This window comes from Notolepis coatsorum, assembly GCF_963971535.1.
Source record: "Notolepis coatsorum genome assembly, chromosome: 18".
NCBI lineage: Eukaryota > Metazoa > Chordata > Actinopteri > Aulopiformes > Paralepididae > Notolepis > Notolepis coatsorum.
In genome coordinates this window covers 24,068,295-24,095,940 of record NC_140182.1, presented here as the reverse complement: position 1 = coordinate 24,095,940, position 27,646 = coordinate 24,068,295, and the positions used below count along the sequence as shown (strand labels likewise).

The 27,646-nt window shown below is 44.1% G+C and overlaps 1 protein-coding gene across 1 annotated transcript in view; it reads left to right on the top strand.

Moving 5' to 3' along the window:
• LOC311245275 (anoctamin-1-like) overlaps nt 1–27,646 on the top strand; it is a 167,448-nt gene that overhangs the window by 96,589 nt on the left and 43,213 nt on the right. The window contains exons 11-14 of the mRNA XM_084335111.1: nt 2,641–2,715; nt 18,007–18,081; nt 23,744–23,945; nt 24,995–25,106. Coding sequence (XP_084191237.1) covers nt 2,641–2,715; nt 18,007–18,081; nt 23,744–23,945; nt 24,995–25,106 — 464 coding nt within the window. The remainder of the gene's footprint in view (nt 1–2,640; nt 2,716–18,006; nt 18,082–23,743; nt 23,946–24,994; nt 25,107–27,646) is intronic.

Genomic DNA, 27,646 nt, shown 5'->3' with positions numbered 1-27,646 from the left:
ACAGACAGACAGACAGACAGACAGACAGACAGACAGACAGACAGACAGACAGACAGACAGACAGACAGACAGACAGACAGACAGACAGACAGACAGACAGACAGACAGACAGACAGACAGACAGACAGACAGACAGACAGACAGACAGACAGACAGACAGACAGACAGACAGGCAAACAGACACAGACATATATGAATGAATATCTATATGAATTGAAAATGGGGGACCCTGATGGAAACAAGACAAACGTCTTTCTCAGGTCTGCATCCCCTTAAAAATTGTGTGTATTGAGCCGTACTGTATTGTACCCATTCTGCAATCTGTTAAATAAAGTTTTCATTCATTCATTCAGACATACAGACAGACAGACAGACAGACAGACAGACAGACAGACAGACAGACAGACAGACAGACAGACAGACAGACAGACAGACAGACAGACAGACAGACAGACAGACAGACAGACAGGCGAACAGACACAGACAGACAGACAGACAGACAGACAGACAGACAGGCAAACAGACAGACAGACAGACAGACAGACAGACAGACAGACAGACGACAGACAGACAGACAGACAGACAGACAGACAGACAGACAGACAGACAGACAGACAGACAGACAGACAGACAGACAGACAGACAGACAGACAGACAGACAGACAGACAGACAGACACATGGGTCTGACAAGTCAGGCTAGCCTTGGGGTAGCTAGCTGGTACTGTAGCTGTTACATGGGTCTGACATGTCAGGCTAGCCCTGGGGTAGCTATAGCTGTTACATGGGTCTGACACATCAGGCTAGCCCTGGGGTAGCTAGCTGTTACAGGGGTCTGACACGTCAGGCTAGCCCTGGGGTAGCTAGCTGTTACATGGGTCTGACATGTCAGGCTAGCCCTGGGGTAGCTATAGCTGTTACATGGGTCTGACACGTCAGGCTAGCCCTGGGGTAGCTATAGCTGTTACATGGGTCTGACATGTCAGGCTAGCCCTGGGGTAGCTATAGCTGTTACATGGGTCTGACACGTCAGGCTAGCCCTGGGGTAGCTAGCTGTTACATGGGTCTGACATGTCAGGCTAGCCCTGGGGTAGCTAGCTGTTACATGGGTCTGACACGTCAGGCTAGCCCTGGGGTAGCTATAGCTGTTACATGGGTCTGACACGTCAGGCTAGCCCTGGGGTAGCTAGCTGTTACATGGGTCTGACACGTCAGGCTAGCCCTGGGGTAGCTAGCTGTTACATGGGTCTGACACGTCAGGCTAGCCCTGGGGTAGCTAGCTGTTACATGGGTCTGACACGTCAGGCTAGCCATGTACCAAATAGCAAATGATGAGGAGTAACAGATACTCCTCATTGAAAAATTATTAAAAACAGACACAACGGATCAATGAAGCTGGGCCCTATGCCGTAGGCTAACTGCTGCAGAGTGTAGTTTAGCCTCGGACCAACCCAGCATGGGACAGGGATCACAGTATTCTCTCTCTCTCTCCACAGCTTCTGTCCTCGCTAAGCTACTGACAGCACCAGCTCTTCTCTTCTCCCACACTGCGTTTCTAGCCTTCCACTTGCAATGTTCACCCTTCAAAACACCCTTCAAGACAAACATTGGCTTCTGGCAAAAATAGTAATAGATTTTTAGCTAGTCAGTTATTTTCCTTATTCCAGTGGTTAGGTCAGACCTAGAGGGCGGCTCACAGCATTCTAGGGCTGAGCCCAAACGTTCGAACGTTCAGACCTTCGTTCGTTACATTGGCATTCGAATTCTAAATGAACATTAGAATTTAAAAATGTTTATAAGAAAGAAATATATATAGGCTATTTAATAAAAACATTTTTAATTTAATTCAAGGTTTAATAAATTTTATTAACATTTAATAATTTTTTAATTATTTAATAAAAATAAATACTAAATTAATCAGATTAATCACTTTATTCAAATTGAGGATTCAGTTTGAGGATATTTATATATATATATATATTAAAAAAAACGTTATTGTGATTTTATTTTATTTATTATAAAACAATTTATTTATTAAAAACGAAGGTTCGAACGTCCGTTTGAAAAACCCTGACGAAGTTCGAATCCCAAAAACAGGCTTCGGGGACAGCCTTACAACATTCCCATGGAAGCTCTTCAGCACCGGGAGACGATGCTAGCCCACTTCTAGCGGGGGGGGGGTCATTCCATTTGGGCTGTGGGGGTGCTTAATGTCTGAAGAAGTCGACTGAAGGCTTCTTGTCCTCTGCGGAAGCATGCAATTGGTCCACTGATGGATACATCTTGATATGTCTAGTCTAGTGTGTTCGCTAGACGGGTGAAATCCTCTTTCAGTGTCTCTGAGCCCGTTTTCTTAGGCAGTTAGCCTCGCTGGTTTGCGCACCATTAGCGTTAGCCACTTCTAGCTTCTAGACCTCTTTGCTCATTTGACTAAGAGGTTGGCAGTCGACTACGGCTCCTTTCGATCGATTAGTCAACTATTGGACTAGTCGAGGTCAGCCCTAGTGTACAGTATGGGCTAGTGTAGTCTACGCAGAACAGGAAGACACCTTCTCTCTTTTTCCTGCCCGTCCGCCGGTCTGTTTCTGTCTTCCTTTCTGTCCGTCTCATTCTCCCAAACCGCTGCCTGTCTCTCCCGACAGGATCACCCCCGGGCAGAGTATGAGTTCCGGGTCATGCAGAAGTCCCTGAAGAAAGAACGGAGGTCGCAGCACAAGGTACGACACCCAATCACTGCACTCAGCTGCTCTCTGATCTGTCAGAGTTGTTTTAGAGTTCTCTCTTTGTTTGTTTCTTAGAACTCTTTCTTTACGAGTTCTAAAGGGCTTAGAGTAGAGGCGCACACTTCAAGAAATCTCACAATTCGATTCAATTTAAATGATTGGAGACACAATTCTCAGTGAATTCTCGATTCAATACAAGTATTCATTTGATTCTAGATGCTGTTTTGAGTTACTTTTCCTGTTTGACTGCAGTAGACACTTTAATAGTTCTTAAGGAAATTAAATCACATCCAATGTAAACCTTTAGTCGATGTAAACCTTCAGTTTAGTCACTCAATAATGAAACATAAATGCAATTATTTGAACAGAAACATGTTACTGGCAGTCTTCTGCAATCACAAAGCAAGGCACAATGTATCTATCTTTGGAATTTGTTAATTGATCAGTAGAGACAGAATCGCAATTCTTAAATGGATTTAGAGATCTCAAATGCTTCTCCTGGTTCCTCATGTTTCTGACCCCCCCCCCTCCCTAAATGCCTGTTGAACTCCTCACTGTTTGAAACGTGTCTAGATCTCTTAACCAAAACTCTACTTTCAGTAACGTACAGTAATGTAACATTCAATTCTCACAGCTGCTGTAAGATGTCTGTGTATCATTGCTTGTGTGTGTGTGTGTGTGTGTGTGTGTGTGTGTGTGTGTGTGTGTGTGTGTGTGTGTGTGTGTGTGTGTGTGTGTGTGTGTGTGTGTGTGTGTGTGTGTGTGTGTGTGTGTGTGTGTGTGTGTGTGTGTGTGTGTGTGTGTGTGTGTGTGTGTGTGTGTGTGTGTGTGTGTGTGTGTGTGTGTGTGATACATTTGGAGTGCTATTGGTATATAATGACTAAATAGTAATACCATTGATAACATAACTAGCTACTCTACTAACTAAAACTACTAGCTGTGTTTTGATTCTGGTACTTCTTGGTTGGATGTGTTTCTCTGTATCCATGTGTGTACATTTGTCTGTGTGCGCACACACATGTGTGTTTGTTTATCTGTGTGTATATGTGTGTGTCTGTGTGTATATGTGTGTGTGTCTGTGTGTGTATATATGTGTAGAAGCCCAGAGAGCAGGTTGAAGAGCGGCCTAACAAATGGAAGCGTGCCGTGGCTGGTTTAAGACTGGTACATCACTGTCTCCTCCTGCTCCTCCTCCTTTTCCTCCTCCTTTCCTCCTCCTCCTCCTCCTCCTCCTCCTCCTCCTCCTCCTCCTCCTCCTCCACCGTTCACTAATGTTGACTAACACGTGTTTCATACTTTCATAAAGACCATACAGACCGTACAGACCACACAACCATGACCTCCTTTCTGCTCCGCTTTCCTGATTCTTCTCATTCACGTCACCTTCATACACTCCTCTACTCACACACCCTCCTAATCCTCTGCCTCCTCTTATTTTAAGCTGAATCCTTCTTTTCCATCCTTTCTTCCTCCTCTCCCTCATCCTCCTCTCCCTCTTCCTCCCCCCCCCCCCCCCCACTTTCCACTGCACACAGCTGCTTCCCATAGAGCATCTTAGTACATCTTTAAACAGCTGTTCAGTTTTCTGATCGCTCGCCAATGCAGCCCGTAACCTAGCAACATATATGAGACAATGCGTTTGCGGGGGGATAAAACATACTATTTAGCGTTGTGGTTCAGATAGCTAAGTAGATAGCTTGCGAGATGAACCAAACATGCTTTCTAATCATCTTTCATAATAACTTGTAAACATAAGAGTTCTACAGAGTGTCCCGTGGCCGCTCTGCAGGGTCGGCCACCTTGCTTGTACTGCGTCAAATGATCGAAGATAGCGATTATGGTCATTTGGGTGCAATCAGAGGCCCAGCAGAGACCTCGGTGACCCTACCCTCCTCCCTCTCTCCACACTCAGCGGTCGGGGCAAAAGCCGGGATTCTGCAGAGCAAAAGGAAAAGTAATTTGTCTCCTCATCAATTAGTGTTTTTTAATGAGAGGGACACTATTTGACATAGGAATTGATGGTCTATTGACCGGGGCTACAATGGAAATCCTTACCTAATCAGATGTGGTGCTTGTAGGTTATAATGGATTGTGCTGGTTGATTGGGATGCAATGTTGGTATGTAGCCTCCTGCTGTATATTGTGGTATTCTTTAATGGGTGTGTGGGGGTGTGAGCAGGAGTCGGGGAGTGTGTGTGTGCATACGTGTATGTGTGTGTGTGTGTGGGGGTATGGATGGGGTGGTGGATATTGGATCTATAGCTCTGACCACAGAACGTCTCTCTCTGGGATAGTCAAGTGTTGGCCTGCCTTGTACCTTAAAGGAACACGCCAACTTTTTGGGAAATTAGCTTATTTGCCATCTACCCTGGAGTTAGATGAGCAGATACATACCATTTTCTTATCTGTGCATGCATTAGGCTTAGGGAACAGCCGCACCGTTAGCCTAGCTTAGCGTCATTCACTGGAAGTAGGTGTGCCAGTGTAGCCTAGTTCCCAACAGTCACAAAATACACTCCAAATACAACTCCAAAACTTGTATTTTTCAAAAAACAACAGGGCTTTTGAGGTGATGAAATCACTCAGTGGTTCGGCAAAAAAAAATTCAGAGTATATATCTGCTTAGTAGGGGTGTAACGGTACGTGTATTCGTCCCGCGAATTTACGGTACGGCCGTCACGGTGCGGTACGTAGAGCCATACGAAGGATACGCCTCGGAGCCTTCCCTCGCGCGGCACAGAGGAGCCTTCCCTCGCGCGGCTCAGAGGAGCCTTCCCTCGCGCGGCACAGAGGAGCCTTCCCTCGCACGGCACAGAGGAGCCTTCCCTCGCGCGGCTCAGAGGAGCCTTCCCTCGCACGGCACAGAGGAGCCTTCCCTCGCACGGCTCAGAGGAGCCTTCCCTCTTTACAACGCAAACACACCAGTCGCACATGCAGGCACTGGCACTCGCGAGGTCCGTGCGAGAACAGCGCGCATGGCCGGGCACACCGAGGCACACCGAGGCACACCGAGGCACATTTAAATTGGAACAGCTGCAGGGTCATCATTACAATTTTACAGTTTTCTTTCGTTTTCTTGTTCGCCCAATAATGTTAACCAAATTAAAACCAATGGAAAGAAACGCACCAACAAACACACCAACATTCTCCCCCACCGGACTCGAGTAGGGTAAATCTGCAGTGCCGCAGCCCCATACATTGCCGGACTCACAGGCACAGCTGATCAAATAAAAAAAATAAACATACTTTTCCTATAGAAAATTATTCTATTTAATAATAATAATTATAATAATTATCATAAATATAATTTATAAATTAAAGAAATAAAAAAAATTATATTAATAATAATTATTATAAATATTTTTTCTGTTGTACCGAACTCGTACCGAACCGTGACCCCAATACCGAGGTACGTACCGAACCGTGGCTTCTGTGTACCGTTACACCCCTACTGCTTAGAGAACGAAAATGTTGATGAAAAAAATATATGCAGGTCACAACAGGAACAGGAAAGTTTTGGAGTTGTATTTGGAGTGTATTTGGAGCGACTGTTGGGAACTGGCTACACTGGCATACCTACTTCCTCATATCTCATCCCCACCTGTCTGAAGAAGTCCACCATTATCCCTGTACCCAAAAAATCCAAGCCTGCTTGCCTCAACGACTACCGCCCTGTAGCTCTCACCTCCATAGCCATGAAGTGCTTTGAGAAGCTAGTGAAGGGCTACATCTGCTCCTCCCTCCCCATCAACCTGGACCCCCTGCAATTTGCATACCGCCCCAACAGGTCCACGCAGGACGCCATAGCCCATGTGCTGCACACAGCAGCATCACACCTGGACAAGAGGCAGGGGAACTATGTGAGAATGCTATTCATCGACTACAGCTCAGCATTCAATACCATAGTCCCCTCCAAACTCATAGCCAAGCTCAGGGACCTGGGCTTGAACTATGACCTCTGCCAGTGGGTCTTGGACTTCCTGACGGGCAGACCCCAGGTGGTGAGAGCAGGCAACTGCACCTCCTCATCCATCACTCTCAACATAGGGGCCCCCCAGGGCTGTGTTCTGAGTCCCCTCCTCTACTCCCTGTACACACATGACTGCGTGGCACAGCGGAACAACACAATCATAAAATTTGCTGACGACACAGTAGTGGTGGGCCTGATCTCTGCAAACGACGAGAGGGCCTACCTGAAGGAAGTTAAGGTTCTAGCGGGATGGTGTCAAGAGAACTGCCTCTCCCTGAACGTCAGCAAAACAAAGGAGATGATTGTGGACTTTAGGAGGTCGGGGTCAGGGACTACAGCCCCCTCAGCATCGAGAGAGTGAACAGTTTTAAGTACCTCGGAGTCCACATATCCGAGGACTTGACATGGACCACACACATTGACAGTGTTATCAAGAAGGCACGACAACGCCTCTACTTCCTTAGGCGCTTAAGGAAGTTCAACGTGAGTCAGAAGATCCTCAAGAACTTCTACTCATGCACAATAGAGAGCATCGTGACTGGCAATATCACCTCCTGGTTTGGGAATAGCACTGCACAAGACCGTAGCAGACTACAGAGAGTGGCCCGTTCAGCCGAACGCACAATTGGAGGGGGGCTTCCCACTCTCCAAGGCATTTACAACAAGCGGTGCATGGGCAAGGCGAAGAGAATAATCAAAGACTCCAGCCACCCAAACAACTGCCTCTTTGAACTGCTGCGGTCAGGCAAGCGATACTGGAGTCTCATGGCAAGCACAGAGAGACTCAGAAGGAGCTTCTATCCCCAGGCCATCAAGATGCTCAATGAACAATGATTGAACAATGAACAATCGTAACAACCATCAAATGCACTCACAGCACACACATCCACACGCACACACTCACTTTAAACAAACAACTTACTGCAGCACCCACTTTACCCACTTTAGAACACCTAAACACACTTTATATTTATTGGCAAAGAATTTGCACTACAACCCATACCTCATTACACCTTACTGTAAATTGTACCTAAATTGTACCTCATCCCATTTCTGCATTGTACTGTATAGTATATAGTATATTGTATTGTATTGTAACTCTAGTTACTTTCTACTCTGCATTGTACATTGTATATATGTATATATTGAATACTTTTTGTCTACGTACTTGACTTCTATTTTATACTTACTATACTTTTATACTTATCTATTTTTATCTAGCACAATCTCTGGAGCAAAACAGAAAGAAGCATTTATATAAAAGTATTCTGTACTTCTGTATGACAACTAATAAAGAAACTTGAAACTTGAACTTGAATGACGCTAACCTAGGCTAACGGTGCGACTGTTCCCTAAGCCTAATGCATGCATGCACAGAGAAGAAAATGGTATGTATCTGCTTGTCTAACTCCAGGGTAGATGGCAAATAAGCGAATTTCCCAAAAAGTTGGCGTGTTCCTTTAAGTGCTCCAGATGCAACATGGTCATTTAATAACACTAATATGTGTGCTTGCTAGTGTTAACTCCACTATGGAGCTAGCTAGGGCAGTTAACAGGAGACAAAGGCATTGTCTGTCTATGTTGCTAGGCAGAATGTTGAACAGCTGTTGTATGATGTACCCGGTACAACCTTGCCTGTGGTTTCTGACCCACTATTCTATCTGCATTGATTTGACCCCATCCACTGCTGAAGGTAATATTCCGCCTGAACAAGTTGCCTGGGTGTATTATGGACTCAGTCCATCTCTTACAAAACATCACATGTTCAACACATCTCTCAGGGATTTGTTTTCTTTTGAAACCATCTTTTGCTTTTGGTCCGATCGCTTTCTCGCCTCAAAAGAACCGCTCCAGTGGTGACTCTGAAACGGGCAGAGACCTCCTCGAACAGGTGGATCGGGGTTCAGTTGTTTTGGACCTGAGTTAGAGTCCGGTGTTCACACCAACCCAAACTAACCGCACCCAAGGAAACCAATAAAGAAGGAAGGGTCATTACATCATAATACCAAGAGTTCAAACATTAGAGGTCACGGTGTTCCTCCACATACAGTACCTCCTTAGATCTAAAACATAGAGTCTTTGGTTTCCATGCAACAAGCAGAAGGCTGGTTGTCTCTTTCAGTCAGTGTTTCCCCCTGATCCGTACGATTCTCAGCGATGACCAAACCGTATGATTCTCCGCGAGCGATGACCAAACCGTACGATTCTCCGCGATGACCAAACCGTATGATTCCCCGCGATGACCGATCCGTATGATTCTCTGCGATGACCAAACCGTATGATTCTCTGCGATGACCGAACCGTATGATTCTCCACGATCGATGACCAAACCGTATGATTCTCCACGATCGATGACCAAACCGTATGATTCTCTGCGATGACCGAACCGTATGATTCTCCACGATCGATGACCGAACCGTATGATTCTCCATGATCGATGACCAAACCGTATGATTCTCTGCGATGACCGAACCGTATGATTCTCCACGATCGATGACCAAACCGTATGATTCTCCACAATGACCAAACCTTATGATTCTCCATGATGATCTCCTCCGATAAAGCCCCCTCATCGCGACATTTTGAGGCAATGTAGTTGGACAACCTCGCCAATAATTTATGACCCAACGGTTATCTTTTCATCGTAGCTCCATTGGTCACCTCGCTCTCACGTTGCCAGTCTCCACCCCCTGCAACAGGCCCTATTTCCCCTCTCCGTTATGTCGGCGCGCTGCCATGCATCCTCACCTCCACCTTCCCTCAGTCTGCATCCACAGTGGTTTCAGTGTTGTGCTGTCCTTCCCTAGCAGGTTGCTGCTCAGTGCACGTTTTCAGTGGTGGAAAGGAACTAAGTATTTTTACTCAAGTACTGTACTTAAGTACAATTTCGAGCTACTTGTACTTTATGTGAGTATTTTTCATTTTAGGGAACTTTATACTTTTACTCCACTACATTTCAAAGTAAATATTGTACTTTTTACACCACTACATTTATCTGAACCCATCGGTTACTAGTTACTTTGAAGAAATTGATTTTGCATAGAAAAAGAGGTAAAAATGTATGAAGATCATACTTTCACAGAGGACATAATCAGAGCAGCATAACTGGACGATATACCTTTAACATAGCCGATAGAGGTCAATGGATCGAGGATTGAATGCTCCCAAGCACTGGAATACACAAACATCATGTAAAATGCATACTTTTACTTTAGATACTTAAGTAAATTCAATAACAAATACATCTCTACTTTGACTTAAGTAGAATTTGAATGGAGGACTTTTACTTTTACCACAGTAGGGTACTTATTGATCTAGGTATTTCTACTTTTACTTAAGTAAAGGAACTGTGTACTTCTTCCACCACTGCATGTTTTGCACAGAAGATACAAGTGTGTTCTTGAGGTGTTGTGTTGAACTTGTTTGTGGTCACAGTACACTCTCTGCAAGTTTTCAAGGTCGGGACACATTTCCATATCAGCTCAGTCAAATCAGAAAGAGAATCTATCAAAGCCTGTTGTCTTCAAATGACATTCTCTCCATTCTGTAGCGAGGCCACCACTAGATAGATAGGAATCCGTCACCTTGTTTGTAGAGCTATAACTATATTCTATATTATAGCTATGGATAAAATACTATGGCCCATTTGACATCACCTATCTATCATTCAATATGTGAAAAAGAATAATTTTTTCTATCCATACGTTCCTGTGTTATACCGTGGTGAATATATGTTTGGTTATAGCGTGGTTTGGGGTAATTCATGAAATGCTGAGTCATAGCCCTACACATCAATTCCACTATAGACGTTGCCGTTTATTGCCTGTATGCGCTATTATCCCGAAATCAAATCTATATCATAGGTATTATGTTCCATCATGAATGCATAAAAGGAGGGGGGGGGGTCGTTTCTGATTATTTGATTGTCAGTAACGGCATTCGTATTGAACACTAATAACGGTTATCAGCCCGATCGGTATGAAAGCATTACAGGATCAAGCTAAAATTGGCATCAGATCGTTCTTACCTGCGATCGGGAGTATTCCAAAAATAATATTCCAATTGTTTGATCGCCATCTGGTACATCCAATGTCCATTTGGCCCATGGCATAATCCACAACAACATATCGATCAGGGATATTTGACGCGTGTCAATGGAACCGGGACCACCATTCGTCTCGGCAGACAAGAACAAATTTAACCCAGACCTTTGGCCGTCCCACAGGGGAAGATACAAGGTTAGAAAGGGTGCTCGATACCGCCGTCTAGCGGGATGCGGCTGGTATTGCACCTTGGGGACCTCAGACTCATTCCATATGGTAACTAACAACAGGCTCCCTGGGTGGATAATGGATAATTAAGTCGTTTTTGGCACTGAACGACTTAGGCCCAGAAACTACTTTAATAGTTTTTGGCACCCAAAGTGTTAAGATTCGGGCCACCCTGATATTTTGTGGAGTGGCTGATTACAGAGACAGTGGTTGTTTTCTCAGCGCATTTGATTTATTGTCAGTTGTCGGCATATAAAGAGAACGTCCTCTTTATACCAACATGGGTATACGAAATCTGCCTACCCCACCTTTAAGTGGTATATTTTCAATAGAAGGCCATGTCTCCTGATTTGACAGCTGAACTGGATTTGACCCGTTCTGTGTCAGCCAGCATGGTTTTCAGACTGTAGGTATTGTGTGTTTATATGTGTTTTTGTATGTTAATGTTGTTTTCACGGACAAAAATGCATAGGAGGAGATGAATAATAGGATTAACGTTACTGATCTAGGGTCGCCGGTCAGGTCACGTGATTGTCCGAACTTCACCCGGGCCTAAGTGTCAAACTGGTGTCAGATCAGCACTCCTATATTGTAGAATATTCAAATGAACACATTCCAGGAAGACCCTTCTGTGATTGGCAGAGACGGACATGGGATCGAGCCCTTTCCAACACTTTCAATTTCAGTAAAAAAAAAAAAAAATTGATACCGTCAGATTAAATCTGTAGAATAATCTGTACAATGTCAACGTTTGAGGAATTTATAAAAAGAAAAAAAAATGTTTATTATAATAATGAAATAGATAAACAAACGGTTTCAGTCTAACGGCAGCAGTTTCCAGTCAGGCAGCATGCTGGTCTACTCTAGCAGTTTCTAGTGAGGCAGCATGCTGGTCTACTCTAGCAGTTTCCAGTCAGGCAGCATGCTGGTCTACTCTAGCAGCTTCCAGTCAGGCAGCATGCTGGTCTACTCTAGCAGTTTCTAGTCAGGCAGCATGCTGGTCTACTCTAGCAGTTTCTAGTCAGGCAGCATGCTGGTCTACTCTAGCAGTTTCTAGTCAGGCAGCATGCTGGTCTACTCTAGCAGTTTCTAGTCAGGCAGCATGCTGGTCTACTCTAGCAGTTTCTAGTCAGGCAGCATGCTGGTCTACTCTAGCAGTTTCTAGTCAGGCAGCATGCTGGTCTACTCTAGCAGGGCCTCCACACTCTTCAAAAGGACACGTCATTTTCAACACATCAAAACACCTTCTTTGCTACTTTTTAACATACAGTAGCATGTGTTAAATACCAACACGTGACGTTTGAATATCTGTCACCAGTTACGAGCTTTTAACACGGATGATGATGATGTGTGTTCGCCCGGTCCACCCTCGAGGTTGTGTTGAAACCGACGCATCCTTCTGAAGTGTGTGTGTGTGTGTGTGTGTGTGTGTGTGTGTGTGTGTGTGTGTGTGTGTGTGTGTGTGTGTGTGTGTGTGTGTGTGTGTGTGTGTGTGTGTGTGTGTGTGTGTGTGTGTGTGTGTGTGTGTGTGTGTGTGTGTGTGTGTGTGCCCTGCCCTGACGCTGGTTGTGTTCAGATGGTCTAAAACTGTGAACGTACAATAACGGACAGCTCATCGTCGATACAGTGATGGTTCTGATCTAATCTGACTCCCAACTTATTATTATATTAAGCCAATGTCTGAGCGAAATATGATTAGGTTGAAGATGATGAGGTCTACCTTGCTAGGCGTACAGGTTTGCATAGACAATCTGAATGCAGCCGATCTGATTTATCTATCTAGTTTTTCCTCTTTTTGTTTTGTTTTGTTTTTAGGCTTCGTTTACACTACCAAGACCAAATCTGTCTCTTTCTGTGTTATGGCAACAGGTGTCTCATTCATATCATATCATTCTGTGAAAATGTAAATGAAAATCATCCTTCAGGTTTCTCTCTCCTTCCCCATTCCTTTTGTTCTCGGGAATAAATAAGTGATTATATCTGTGTCCACGAACACGCGAGAAAGATGAGATTTGAGCCGGCAGTGTAAACGCACCCTGTGTCCGTATATGTATCACCATTCACTGCACAATGACCCCTGAATGACCACAGAGTGAAGAGAAGTACATCTTCTGCAGCCTCTCCCATCCTTTAATCTTTAATACTGCAGTCTGTGTGATGCCTTTACAGTGATGTTGCTCCATCCAGCAGCCACTCTTTAAAACGATGTGTCATTACCTACAGACTCTGTGTGTCTCGTCTGGGACAGTGGTCAGGTCTCACCTCTGTGTGTCTCGTCTGGGACAGTGGTCAGGTCTCACCTCTGTGTGTCTCGTCTGGGACAGTGGTCAGGTCTCACCTATGTGTGTCTCGTCTGGGACAGTGGTCAGGTCTCACCTATGTGTGTCTCGTCTGGGACAGTGGTCAGGTCTCACCTCTGTGTGTCTCGTCTGGGACAGTGGTCAGGTCTCAACTCATCTGGGACAGTGGTCAGGTTTCACCTCATCTGGGACAGTGGTCAGGTCTTAACTCATCTGGGACAGTGGTCAGGTTTCACCTCATCTGGGACAGTGGTCAGGTTTCACCTCATCTGGGACAGTGGTCAGCTCTCACCTCATCTGGGACAGTGGTCAGGTTTCACCTCATCTGGGACAGTGGTCAGGTTTCACCTCATCTGGGACAGTGGTCAGGTTTCACCTCATCTGGGACAGTGGTCAGGTTTCACCTCATCTGGGACAGTGGTCAGGTTTCACCTCATCTGGGACAGTGGTCAGGTCTCACCTCTGTGTGTCTCGTCTGGGACAGTGGTCAGGGTTCACCTCATCTGGGACAGTGGTCAGGTTTCACCTCATCTGGGACAGTGGTCAGGTCTCAACTCATCTGGGACAGTGGTCAGGTTTCACCTCATCTGGGACAGTGGTCAGGTTTCACCTCATCTGGGACAGTGGTCAGGTCTCAACTCATCTGGGACAGTGGTCAGGTTTCACCTCATCTGGGACAGTGGTCAGGTTTCACCTCATCTGGGACAGTGGTCAGGTCTCACCTCTGTGTGTCTCGTCTGGGACAGTGGTCAGGTTTCACCTCATCTGGGACAGTGGTCAGGTTTCACCTCATCTGGGACAGTGGTCAGGTTTCACCTCATCTGGGACAGTGGTCAGGTTTCACCTCATCTGGGACAGTGGTCAGGTTTCACCTCATCTGGGACAGTGGTCAGGTCTCAACTCATCTGGGACAGTGGTCAGGTTTCACCTCATCTGGGACAGTGGTCAGGTTTCACCTCATCTGGGACAGTGGTCAGGTCTCAACTCATCTGGGACAGTGGTCAGGTTTCACCTCATCTGGGACAGTGGTCAGGTTTCACCTCATCTGGGACAATGGTCAGGTTTCACCTCATCTGGGACAGTGGTCAGGTCTCAACTCATCTGTACAGCATCCATAGAGCGAGAACCGGCATATGGGTATTCATGCATATTCTTTATGTGCTTATGTCTATAGATAGCATTGAAATACAGCTGATAAATGAGGGAATGGATTGAGAACAGTCTTACATGAGATTGAGAACAGTCTTAAATGAGAGTGAGAACAGTCTTAAATGAGATTGAGAACAGTCTTAAATGAGATTGAGAACAGTCTTAAATGAGAGTGAGAACAGTCTTAAATGAGAGTGAGAACAACCTGTTCCACCCCACGGGGACGGTACCGACCCCTTTTTGACATTATTATCATATATTAATATTTTTATGAGTGATGCAATAAATTAACGTTTTTAAAATCAAACGTTTTCAAGTATTATTATCACTACTATGTCACAAATACATGTAGAATGTAAAACGTTAGGTTGGCAATAGTTTAGCAATAGGTTAAAAGTGAGTTTATATCATTTTAAGTTTTTATTTTCAACTCGCGTTTTTGACCCGGAAGCGGAAATGAAAATGTTGAACCATCGGAATTGGAATCTTTTTGCGGCCATTTTCAAGAGGACCTCGCTAGCTATCTGCCAGTGTTGGAATTTCTCGAATCTACACTTCCTGTGGTCCGCTACGTTGGTTCAAAGTTCAGCGTTCTGAATGAATCATATCAATAATTGTTATGATTCGCGATAATAAGCTACAAAAGGTAACGTTTTTGACAAATATTGAAACGCAGTCAGTTTCTCCACACTATTGTAATCATGTAGGAATAATTAGATCTGAAATTAGTTACAAAATGATTACACTGTGGGAGAAATAAAAAAGTACAGTCGATTACATTAAATATCAGTATATGTTATTATGCACGCCTGGTGATACTATATCCAAATTGAACTCGGCCATTTGAAAGATACTATATGTATATATATATAAATGTGCGAATTGGCTATAATAAGGTAATGTATAAGCATATATTCTATATTCTATAATAATATTTCAAATTGCATTGGTCCGGATGGGAGAATTCAGTACTGTATATACAAAACCTTCAATTTGATCATCTTCCCTTTATTAATTTCCTTAGATCTTTTGTACACATGATCTCAAGAGGGTACTGAATGAGCTCAGTGGCAGTTTTTTAAGTTTGGTCATTATTATCATGGTTTTATTCACTGTCAAAGATGAAAAGAAAAATCATAATTCATATTTTCCTTTGTTTCATCAGAATTTAAGCAAGCCTAGTAATAGACACAATATTTCTGACACTGAGAATACATTCATTGAGGTCCATAGATGTTCCTAGATACCAAGAATATGCAAATAGCCCTTGTAGAAGTGGAGCAATATTCCATTTACCTAGGTATACATTTTATGCAGATTTTCACCTCGGGTGGAACAGGTTAATGAGATTGAGAACAGTCTTCGCTGCCATTCAGAAATACTTGGCACCTCTCTGCAAAAGAGCGCTGCTTGTTACTGCACTTTGTTTGCATTTCTTTGTTTTGGTGTGCTGTGTGGGTTGGAGTGGAGAGAGGATAGGGGGTAGGGGCCATAACTCTTGCCAAGAGAGGTCTGGAGAAACTCACAGTAACCTACTGTATTGTCACAGTGAAAGGGTTAACCCTTTGGTAGTGTGGCAGTGAAAGGGTTAAAGATGTGTTGACAGTGTGTTGCTGACAGTAAACCGGCTGCTAGCAGCGTGTTGACGGAACGGTTCTTCCTAACTAGACACACTGATGTCTGTAAAATGACACGTACATTTGAAGAGTGTGGACACCAGCTTTCCTTCGAAGGGAGGGCTCACACGACAAGATTTTGGGCTGAGATATCCCTAATTATATATCCCCAACGTAAAAATGTAAAAGATGCCGTTAACGCCTGATCTCACATCAGCATGTATCCTGGGAGCATTTCCAGGAGAGAATCTAGGGCCTTCGATTATTGTTCTTCAATGGCCTTGATGTTAAAAGTCTGGCTCAATTTTAAAAAGGGATAGTTCAGATTTTTGGAACTCTATACAATGTTGATCGGTACGGTCTAGATTCTCAGCACAATCTAGTTAGCCACGAACAATTGAAATCTTCTCCACAGGGCACGCAAAGTAGATTTCAGTTGACCCCGTTGACCTTGCATTCGTATTTGGGCTAACTAGCCAGAGATAGTATGAAGAAAGAACATGGATTGTGCTGTGAAAGGACTCTACCTATCAATAACATCATTGGTAAGTAGCGAATAGGGCTAGGGTTCCAAAAAGCACAACTATCCCTTAAGAATTCCAATCAGCAAGGGTGCGGCTGGGTAGCGCAGTGGACTAAGCACTCGCCTACCACCGCAGAGACTCTGCGATCTAATCCAGCTGTCAGCGGTACCTCCGGCTTGGTCAGTCGTCCCTACTAACACAATTGGCAGTGTTAGCGGGTGGGAAGCCGGTGGGGTATGTGTCCTGGTCGTTGTAAAAAGCGACTCCTACTGGTCGGTCGGGGCGCCTGTTCAGCAGGGAGGGGATCTGGGGGAAATAGTGTGAACCTCTGCACGCGTTACATTCCCCCAGTTAGACTCCTCGCTGTCAGGTGAAAAGAAGCGGCTGGCTGACTCCACAGGAAGCATGTGGTAGTTCTACACCCTCCCCAGGCCGACAGTGGGGCAATGCGCGCAACGACCAGGAAGGGAATTGGCAGAACAACTAAATTGGGATGGGTGAAAAATATAGAAAGCCAAAGAATTTAATAAAATTACAAATAAAATAAATAAAAAATTCCAATCAGCGCTTGTAAAATGAACATATCCATCTCTCAACGTTAAAAAACAACAAAGTAGCAACATAATTTCCAAGCTGGGCGTTATTCCACCCTCAATACGTCAAAATTGTAAATAAGCTGAAGATGATAACGGGCTGTTGAACAACATCTTGTGGTGCGAGTTTATGTCTGACCCTCAGCTTGTTGCTTGTTGTTGCCGCCATGTTGTCTCCTGTGAACACAGTGCCGTACCTGGCGCCATGTTGTCTCCTGTGAACACAGCTGCCGTCATGTTGTCTCCTGTGAACACAGTGCTGTACCTGGAGCCATGTTGTCTCCTGTGAACACAGCTGGCCCCATGTTGTCTCCTGTGAACACAGCTGCCGCCATGTTGTCTCCTGTGAACACAGCTGCCACCATGTTGTCTCCTGTGAACACAGCTGCCGCCATGTTGTCTCCTGTGAACACAGCTGCCGCCATGTTGTCTCCTGTGAACACAGCTGCCTCCATGTTGTCTCCTGTGAACACAGCTGGCCCCATGTTGTCTCCTGTGAACACAGCTGCCGCCATGTTGTCTCCTGTGAACACAGCTGCCGCCATGTTGTCTCTTGTGAACACAGCTGCCGCCATGTTGTCTCCTGTGAACACAGCTGCCACCATGTTGTCTCCTGTGAACACAGCTGCCGCCATGTTGTCTCTTGTGAACACAGCTCCGTACATTTACTGTGACATCATACAGTTACACATTGCTCTAGCTACATTTACAGTTTAAGGAAGAGTCAAAGTAACATTTGTAGAGATACAAAAACACATCAGGTTACAGTTCCATTTACCGTCAAAGCAGCTGCTATAGTTCCATACACAGTTATAAAGAAATACGAATGTGTCTCTCTAATATTGTTCCTGTATGTTTTTAGACCGAGAAGGAGAAGCTGACGTGTCGAGACCGATTTCCTGCCTACATGACCAACATTGTCATGATGCTGCTGATGGTGAGAATAACAGCTGTAGGGCGCGGTAGAGGTGGAGCACGGTGCCAGGGAGGGCTCTCAAGTGACTGCTCCTATTTGGAACCCTTCTAATAATAATAATAATAAATCATTTTATTTGGTGGCGCCTTTCAGGACACCCAAGGTCACCTTACAGATCATAGAAAAAATAAGAATAAAAATAAAAAACACAAGGCTGTTAAAAGTCAAGGTTAACAATAAAACAAGCAACAGGAAGTATAAAAACAGTGAAGTTAAAATAATAAACCAAACAAACAGCAGGGGGTATAGGACAGTGACAGAGATTACAGTGAATATGCAAGTTTGAACAGATGGGTTTTCAGTTGAGATTTGAATGTGGATAGTGAGTCAGACTGTCGGATATGTGGGGGCAGGGAGTTCCAGAGTCTGGGAGCCGAGCATCTGAAAGCTCGGGCACCCATGGTGCTGAGGCGTGAGCTGGGGATGGAGAGGAGTCAAGCAGATGATGACATGAGAATATGCCGGATGTAAAGGTATAGGCTCATCCCGTTTATATGAACCCATTAGTCGAAATAGCCCAAATATTAATATGCCATGGCCATCTGGTTTGTATACGGTTACCTCTGCAGCTGGTTAATAGAGCTGGGTGGCGCCGGTCTGCCACATTCCCGGACAAGCCCCCAAAATGATATTATTATCCTGGACAACGTCCAAAGTATTTCACAGACCAATGCTGCTCAGCATGTTCTTAGGCCTGGAAGAGCTCAAGCATCTGTCGCCTAGCCATGTCACACCAACCTGGAAGAGCTCAAGCATCTGTCGGCTAGCCATGTCCCACCAACCTGGAAGAGCTCAAGCATCTGTCGCCTAGCCATGTCCCACCAACCTGGAAGAGCTCAAGCATCTGTCGGCTAGCCATGTCACACCAACCTGGAAGAGCTCAAGCATCTGTCGGCTAGCCATGTCACACCAACCTGGAAGAGCTCAAGCATCTGTCGGCTAGCCATGTCACACCAACCTGGAAGAGCTCAAGCATCTGTCGGCTAGCCATGTCACACCAACCTGGAAGAGCTCAAGCATCTGTCGACTAGCCATGTCACACCAACCTGGAAGAGCTCAAGCATCTGTCGGCTATCTCAACCCATGGTACGGCAACCTTGAAGAGTTCAAGCATCTGTTGGCTAGCCCAATCCGTGGTACACCAACCTGGAAGAGTTCAAGCATGCATCAGTATTATGTCGGCTAGCCCAGGCCCTGGTACGCCAACCTGTTAGAGGTCAAGCAGGTATCTGTATCTGTTGGCTAGCCCAGGCCCTGGTACGCCAACCTGGAAGAGTTCAAGCAGGTATCAGTATGTGTCGGCTAGCCCAGCGGTTCTCAACAGGGGTTACGCGGCACACAGGGGTGCCGCGGAGAGCTGCCAGGGGTGCCGCGAGATGCCTGGCAATGTTCTTTAAAAATATAGAATGACAACAGTCTTATTTTGAAAATCCTATAGCGGGTCTCATTTCTGCCCACGCGCAGCTCCAGCTAAATAACTAGGCTCCGAAAGCTAGCAACATTTAGGTCATTATGATACTCTTATTTTGAAACTCCGTGGTGTCGTGACTCATATCCGCTCTACAGCACACAGCCAATAAGGATGCATCTCAACACAGCAGGCTGAGCAGTGAGCAGTAGCGTCTCTCAGCTCAGCAGTAGTAGCGTCTGGATCTGGAACGCGGACATTGAAACACAGCAAGGATAGTGTTTTTGCGGCCCAAAACAAATCCCTGCTGTTTTATTCCGCAACGGGTCAAATGCATATAACATGCTTTGCAATCCTTGCCATTCCTTTGTGGCCACGTCGTGTTTAAGACCGGAATTAATGTCCCGTTAGCATAAGCTAACAACAAGCTAAAAGCCCTGTTCAGAGCGACAGAGAACAGCAGGGTGGGGACTTAGTTGGAAGGAGGACTGGGAAGGAGGGGGGGGGGGCATTCTTTGATTTGATTGATTGAAAAGTTTATTAACAGATTGCAGAATGGGTACAGTACAGTACAGCTCAATACATACAATTGTTAAGGGGATGCAGACCAGAGAAAGACTTTCGTCTTGTTTACATCAGGGTCCCCCATTTTCAATTCATCACTCCCTCTATGTGTGTGCGTTTGAAAAGATATGATGAAGTCAGACTACTATATTATATTGATAGTAAATGTACTGAGGGTGGACAGACAGATTATGTTGATATTTAAACATAAAAAATACAATACATAATTAGGGATGCCCCGATCGATCGGCCACCGATCGTTATCGGCCGATAATCAGTATAAATATGCGATCGGTGATCGGTGATAATGCTTTATTTTCGCCGATCGTCAAAACAGATCTCACTCGCTGAGTTCTGTCTCAGACACCGGGAGCTGCACACAGTGCTGCGCGTCTGCTCCTCCTCCAGCTCCTCCCGCACGCATGTAAACACGGGTCTAGTCTAGTCTAGTGGGACGGGACCTCCATGAGCTAACGTTAGCTACCGTTACAAAATGACCCAGTCAACTATTCACTTTTAGTTTAATACATGATGAGGCATTGTCTAACTGAACGGTATCTAGCCGGCTAGCTACTGATAGCTCCTGATATCAACAAATGCTCCAGCAATAGTCTAGTTATCTAGTACTAGTGTATGATACCTCTGTTAGCTCACGTTAGCTTAGCTCACTGTTCAAAACGAAATGTCCCATTCAACTAAATAGTTCACTGAGGCGTTGTCTTAACGTTATATTTCCGGCTAGCAGTAGCTACAGACAGCTCCTGATATCAATGTCTTATAACACTCATTCAATGCATATTCGAAGCCCGGCTTGCGTCGCAGTCACTAACGGGGATAGCTGAGGGAGTAGGGTATATCTGCAGAGCCTAGGGTAAATCTGCAGAGCCGAATGTGATTTGATCAAAGCAGAGTATACACACAGACAGTGGAGATAGCGAGCATTTTGACTTGTTGCGTGGTGGCGTTGTCTCGCAGATAATACAACTACAAGTACAAGTCTAATTATATAATATATATATTTTATAAAAAAAAAAAAATTATATAATAATATAATAATCAAAAACGATCGGTATTGGATCGGTATCGGCCGATATGGCTCAAGACGATCGGTGATCGGTATCGGTGGCAAAAAACGTGATCGGGGCATCCCTATACATAATAAATGTATCCATGATCATCATGCAACATAAAACAATTGCAGGAACGGTTTGGGAGAGGAAGGTGTTTTAGGTTGCGTGTTCCAAAAAATTTACTTAAAGCTTAAAGCTCAATATATCAAAACGTGGCACTTTATAGTGAACAGGCACTTTATAGTGAATCCAAATTCTTTTTTGGATTACAGAAAATTATCCCTAAAGTGCTATCTGATGCAGCTGCACTGTTTTCCATGAAAATACCATATTTGGATAAGTTTGACCATTTATAAAAATCTGAAAATCATTAAGTCACTGGATAAAAAAAGACTTTACAGACAACATTGAGACAAAGCTTCCTGACACATCTCCATCCAAACTCTTGGAAGAACTCATTGAAATCTCATCTGATACCACCTGGAGAGCTAGTTTCAGAGTGTGGTGCTGAGTACCAAGTATCTCATGATGCAGCAGTTAAGGTGTTGATACCATTCAGCCCCACATATCTGTGTGAAGCTGGCTTTTCATCCATGACAGCTCTGAAAACAAAATATAGGGCCAAGTTGAGCCTTGATGATGACATGCGTGTTGCCTTGTCAAAGATCTCCCCACGTATTGACCGTATTATTAGCCAGCAGCAGCGGACCTCGCATTGAGCTAGAAATGTCCACTGAGTGAACGAGTGCTTATTTTCTGTATTTATTTATATTTTTTGAGAAATGGTAACTTGGTGATCCTTTTCTGTATTTAAAAAAAATACATGATTTTCTGTTTTTGAGAAATTGTCAAACTTATCCAAATATGCTATTTTTATGGAGAACAGTACAGCTGCAACAGATAGCACTTTAGTGATCCTTTTCTGTATTAAAAAAAATATATACATGATTTTCAGTTTTTTCTTAAATAAACATTATTTTGAAAGCAAGCACTTTTGTCATCAGATTCAGATTCAGACAACTTTATTGATCCCGCGTGGGGCAATTCATATTTGCAGATTCACCAACAAGCAACAAAGACAAACAAACAACAAAACATCTCAACGACAGCACGGCAAATAAAGAGTCATTGTATCATCATTGTAGCAAAAAAGACAGGACCGGAAAAGTCTTTATCGTATGTAGGGGTGCCCTGGAATATTTAATTGAACACAGGGGTGCCTTGGCAGCAGAAAGAACCCCTGGGCTAGCCCAAGCCCTGGTACGCCAACCTGGAAGAGTTCAAGCAGGTATCGGTATGTGTTGGCTAGCCCAAGCCCTGGTACGCCAACCTGGAAGAGTTCAAGCATGCATCAGTATTATGTCGGCTAGCCCAGGCCCTGGTACGCCAACCTGTGAGAGTTCAAGCAGGTATCTGTATCTGTTGGCTAGCCCAAGCCCTGGTACGCCAACCTGGAAGAGTTCAAGCAGGTATTAGTACTGTATGTGTTGGCTAGCCCAAGCCCTGGTACACCAACCTGGAAGAGTTCAAGCAGGTATCATATCTGTTGGCTAGCCCAAGCCCTGGTTCGCCAACCTGCGAGTCCCTTTGGCTCTCAGTTTAATTAAAAACAGACATGGTGACATAGGCTATACTACAAACAAACACACACTAAATTGAAACAAACACTGAATGAGAAATTAAGACTGTAGGGTGTAGGGGGGTGTCTCTCTGTTCAGCCTGCTTGCATGTAGCCATCTTGGTATAACCGGCATTCAGTTTAGGTCCCGCCCCCACTGATCTTAGTTAACAGACCATGTGACGCGATCGCGGCTGGCTTGTGACAGTTATTGTTACTGTATTTGGTTGATTGGTGATAATCTGTAATAAACAAATCTACGAATCAGTTATTCACTACCACCTAAACAATTCCTCTAACTCTCAGATCAGGGTAACGTTTATCATGCCCCTTCACCAAAGCTATCTATTGATCTGTTGAACATTTAATTTCAAAAGATACAGTTTTCGAACGACCATGAAGAGTCTTTGTATTTCAAAATGCGGAGTAAAATTATGGAACGGTCTGATTGTGGAGTTAAAGCAATGTCAAAACATAAAACAGTTTAAAATAAAATACAGTCAAATGGTTTTCCAGAGGTACAGAGATGAAGAAGGGGTTTGATAACTGGCAGTATGTATGTGTATGTATATATGTGCATATGTAGGTATATAGTTGTATATATGTATACAAAATGGCTAGAAGAACTTTACAGGGTAACATACAGTTTGGCAAATATTAATAAGGTATTATTAAAAATTGTTAACTAAGTACATTTTTCAATATAAGTCTAGTAATGTATGAATTAGTCAATAAAATATAGTATGTTCTGATGAGTAAATAGGGGTGGGATTAAATAAGTGTATGCTTCTTCCCACTCCTTTTCAAATAGGTAAATGACAAAAAAAAAGTTTTTATATACATTTATATATAACGGCTTAAGGCTATATATGTACTTGATGTTTGTTTGTTATGTTGCATATTTGAAATAAACGTCAATCAAAAAAAAAGTCTGTCTGTCAATAATCTATCTATCTCTCACAGATCGGGGTGACGTTTGCCATCGTGTTCGGTGTCATTCTCTACCGGATATCCACCAAGGCAGCCCTTCACATGAGCAATAACCCAGTGACCCGCTCCAACGTCCGGCTGACCGTCAAGACCACCGCGGCCATCATCAACCTGGTGGTCATCCTCATCCTGGACGAGGTGTACGCAGCTGTGGCACGGTGGTTAACTGTACTAGGTGAGGAGAGAGAGAGAGAGAGATTATGGTCTGATATAATCCTGACTATGGAAACCTCTCTCTGATAGGCTGATAGTATCCTGTTATCTGTCCACAAAGATATTGTTACATCAGAGAACAAATATTGACAAAATGGAAACATTCAATGTTATAAAGATAAAGACAACTTGCATGTATTTAGTATTAATTGTGATTAATCATAGCCTATCATGTCATTAACTTATCATAGCCTTATAATTATCTTAACCTTATAATATCAATGTATCCCATCTATGACATGAGATCATGTAAACACGCCCATGTCTCTCTAGACAATATACCAAATGTATTGGGCCCCTTACCTGCTCCAATTTCCAACACACACACACACACACACTTTCACCGAGTTGGCTAACTGAGTTACATACAAACATCAGACCAACAGCAAACCAGAGACAAAGGGGAAGAAACAGGAAGTGCCACATGGTTTTAAAACAAGAGGAGGGCTTCTGATTGGTCAACTGGTGGATTGATTGATGACTGGCTGGGTTCCTATTGGTGTCTCGATGAACGACAGGAACCTGCATCAGAGTAGCAGGTGGAGGGAGAGAGGGAGAGAGGGGGAGACACAAAAGGACAAACAAAATACAACAGCCACATGCTGGAACGTAACAAGTCATTAACCCTTTCACTACCACACTACCAAAGGGTTAACCCTTTCACTGCGGCAATACAGAAGGCTATAACCCTTTCACTGCCACACGACAACGGGTTAACCCTTTCACAACCACACTACAGAAGGTTAACCCTTTCACTACCACACTATAGATGATTAACCCTTTCACAACCACACTACCAAAGGGTTAACCCTTTCACTGCGGCAATACAGAAGGTTATAACCCTTTCACTGCCACACAACAACGGGTTAACTATTTCACTACCACACTACATACGGTTAACCCTTTCACAACCACACTACAGAAGGTTAACCCTTTCACTACCACATTACAGAAGGTTAACCCTTTCATTACCACACTATAGACCAATCACAGACTTGTTTCCCTTCACAGAGGTTCCAAAGACAGACAAGAGCTTTGAGGAGAGACTCATCTTCAAGACCTTCATTCTCAAGTTTGTCAACGCCTTCACCCCCATCATCTACATCGCTTTCTTTAGAGGCAGGTCAGTAGCCCTAACCCCTGCAATTTAACCTTTAACCCCGACAGGCTTTCCCACGAGGAGCGCTCAACTTCATACTGAATCTCACCAACGGCTGATTATGAACCCTAGCCCTTAACCCAAACCCTTAACTTTTACACTTAACCCTTAACCCTCAACCTTAACCTAACCCTCAACCTTAACCCTTAACATTAACCCTTAACCCTCAACCTTAACTCTTAACCCCATCCCGTCAACCCCAACCCATCTTGAGGATGATGAGAAGCAGAGAGAGGAAGAACAGGTGTCCAGATAAATCATGAATCAAACTCTCTCTCTCTCTCTCTCTCTCTCTCTCTCTCTCTCTCTCTCTCTCTCTCTCTCTCTCTCTCTCGCTCTCTCTCTCTCGCTCTCTCTCTCTCTCTCTCTCTCTCTCTCTCTCTCTCTCTCTCTCTCTCTCTCTCTCTCTCTCTCTCTCTCTCTCTCTTTCTCTTTTGAAATGTTGCAAAAAATTTAATGCAAATGAGGTGCATTTCTCTCATTGAGGTGAACAAACCTTGTACCTGAACACGGAATGTAGCAATGTCTGAAAAGCACCCATTGACCCTTTCACTGCCACACGACAGCCGGTTAACCCTTTACTGTGACAATACAGAAGGTTAGCCCTTTACTATCACACAACCGACGGCGATGCTCCATCATTAGCATCATTAGCATCATTAGCTCCGCGGATGCGTGATGTGTGATAGTAAAGGGTTAACCTTCTGCCGTGTGGCAGTGAAAGGGTTAAAAGAACAGAGCCTGGCTGTCTGACTATAATTGGTCAGGTTGTTTTGTGATCACCATATTTTATTTTATTTCAAACCTTTATTTCAACTTGTAAGACACTGAGGTTCCCCTCATGTGCAGCGATGATGAGCTTACGAAACAAGACACAGTTTATAATTTTAATTGCAGGGAGTTTCAAATCTTTTCATGTTGTTGAATGAATGAATGAATGAATGAATGAATGAATGAATGAATGAATGAATGAATGAATGAATGAATGAAAAACTTTATTTAACAGATTGCAGAATGGGTACAATACAGTACGGCTCAATACACACAATTGTTAAGGGGATGCAGACCAGAGAAAGACGTTTGTCTTGTTTACATCAGGGTCCCCCATTTTCAATTCATAGTGTTAATGTCTTTTAAAGGGGACATGCATTATAAATGGCTTTTTTCTGTGTTTCGCATGGTTTTATAGTAATACGGGTTAGTATCAATGGGTCTGTGTCTCTAATTACCATATTGACTCATCAGTCTAGTCTCGAGTTCACGAGATCCTCCCTCACCCAACTGAGCTGTTCTGATTTGACGGTTTTGCTGACGTTAATATAGCACTGATTTGCATAACTAACGCCCCCTCTATGGTTGACAGCGACAGCAAACAGAGCGAGGCAGATAGTGTAACCCGACACTTCCTCAAACAGAGCGAGGCAGACAATGAGCGAGTGAGAGAGAGAGGGAGAGAGAGAGAGGGAGAGAGAGAGAGAGAGAGAGGGAGGAGCTTCTGTGGGGGAAACAAACCGTGCGTGAGGAAGCAGCAGTAGCTGGACCTCGTGCGGGGAAGCAGCAGTAGCACATACTCATTTACACACAACCTGGACCTCGCGGAGAAGCAGCAGTAGCACATACTCATTTACACACAACCTGGACCTCGCGGAGAAGCAGCAGTAGCACATACTCATTTACACACAACCTGGACCTCGCGGAGAAGCAGCAGTAGCACATACTCATTTACACACAACCTGGACCTCGCGGAGAAGCAGCAGTAGCACATACTCATTTACACACAACCTGGACCTCGCGGGGAAGCAGCAGTAGCACATACTCATTTACACACAACCTGGACCTCGCGGGGAAGCAGCAGTAGCACATACTCATTTACACACAACCTGGACCTCGCGGGGAAGCAGCAGTAGCACATACTCATTTACACACAACCTGGACCTCACGGGGAAGCAGCAGTAGCACATACTCATTTACACAGTGCTTATGGGCGGAGCCAGGCCAACACAGCCTGAAATCCAAAGTGAGAACAATTTGAGTACTTGTTTAGAAATATAAAACAATGCATTTTTTCTAATAAAAGCTTACAGATGTGTTCAATAGACTCACAGGAATTGTGTAAAGTTGCCCAAATAGTGCTAGGAATAGCAATGCATGTCCCCTTTAAGTCATATTCCATCCCATGAGACAACAATGTTTTGTGAATCTGGTTTAGAAGTGGTGTATGTGGGTATCTAGGGACATCTATGGATCTCAGGGAATGTATTCCCAGTGTCAGAAATATTGTGTATGTTACTAGGCTTGAGTAAATTGTATGAACCAAAGGAGAATATCAATTCAATTATATATATATTTTTTTGTATCTTTGACTGTAAATAACACCATGCAAAAATGTACCAGACCTGAAAAATCTAAGCAAATGAATAAAGGGAAGATGATTAAACAGAAGGTTTTGTAGATACAGTACTGAATTCTGCCATCCTGACACATGCAATTTGAAATATGATTAT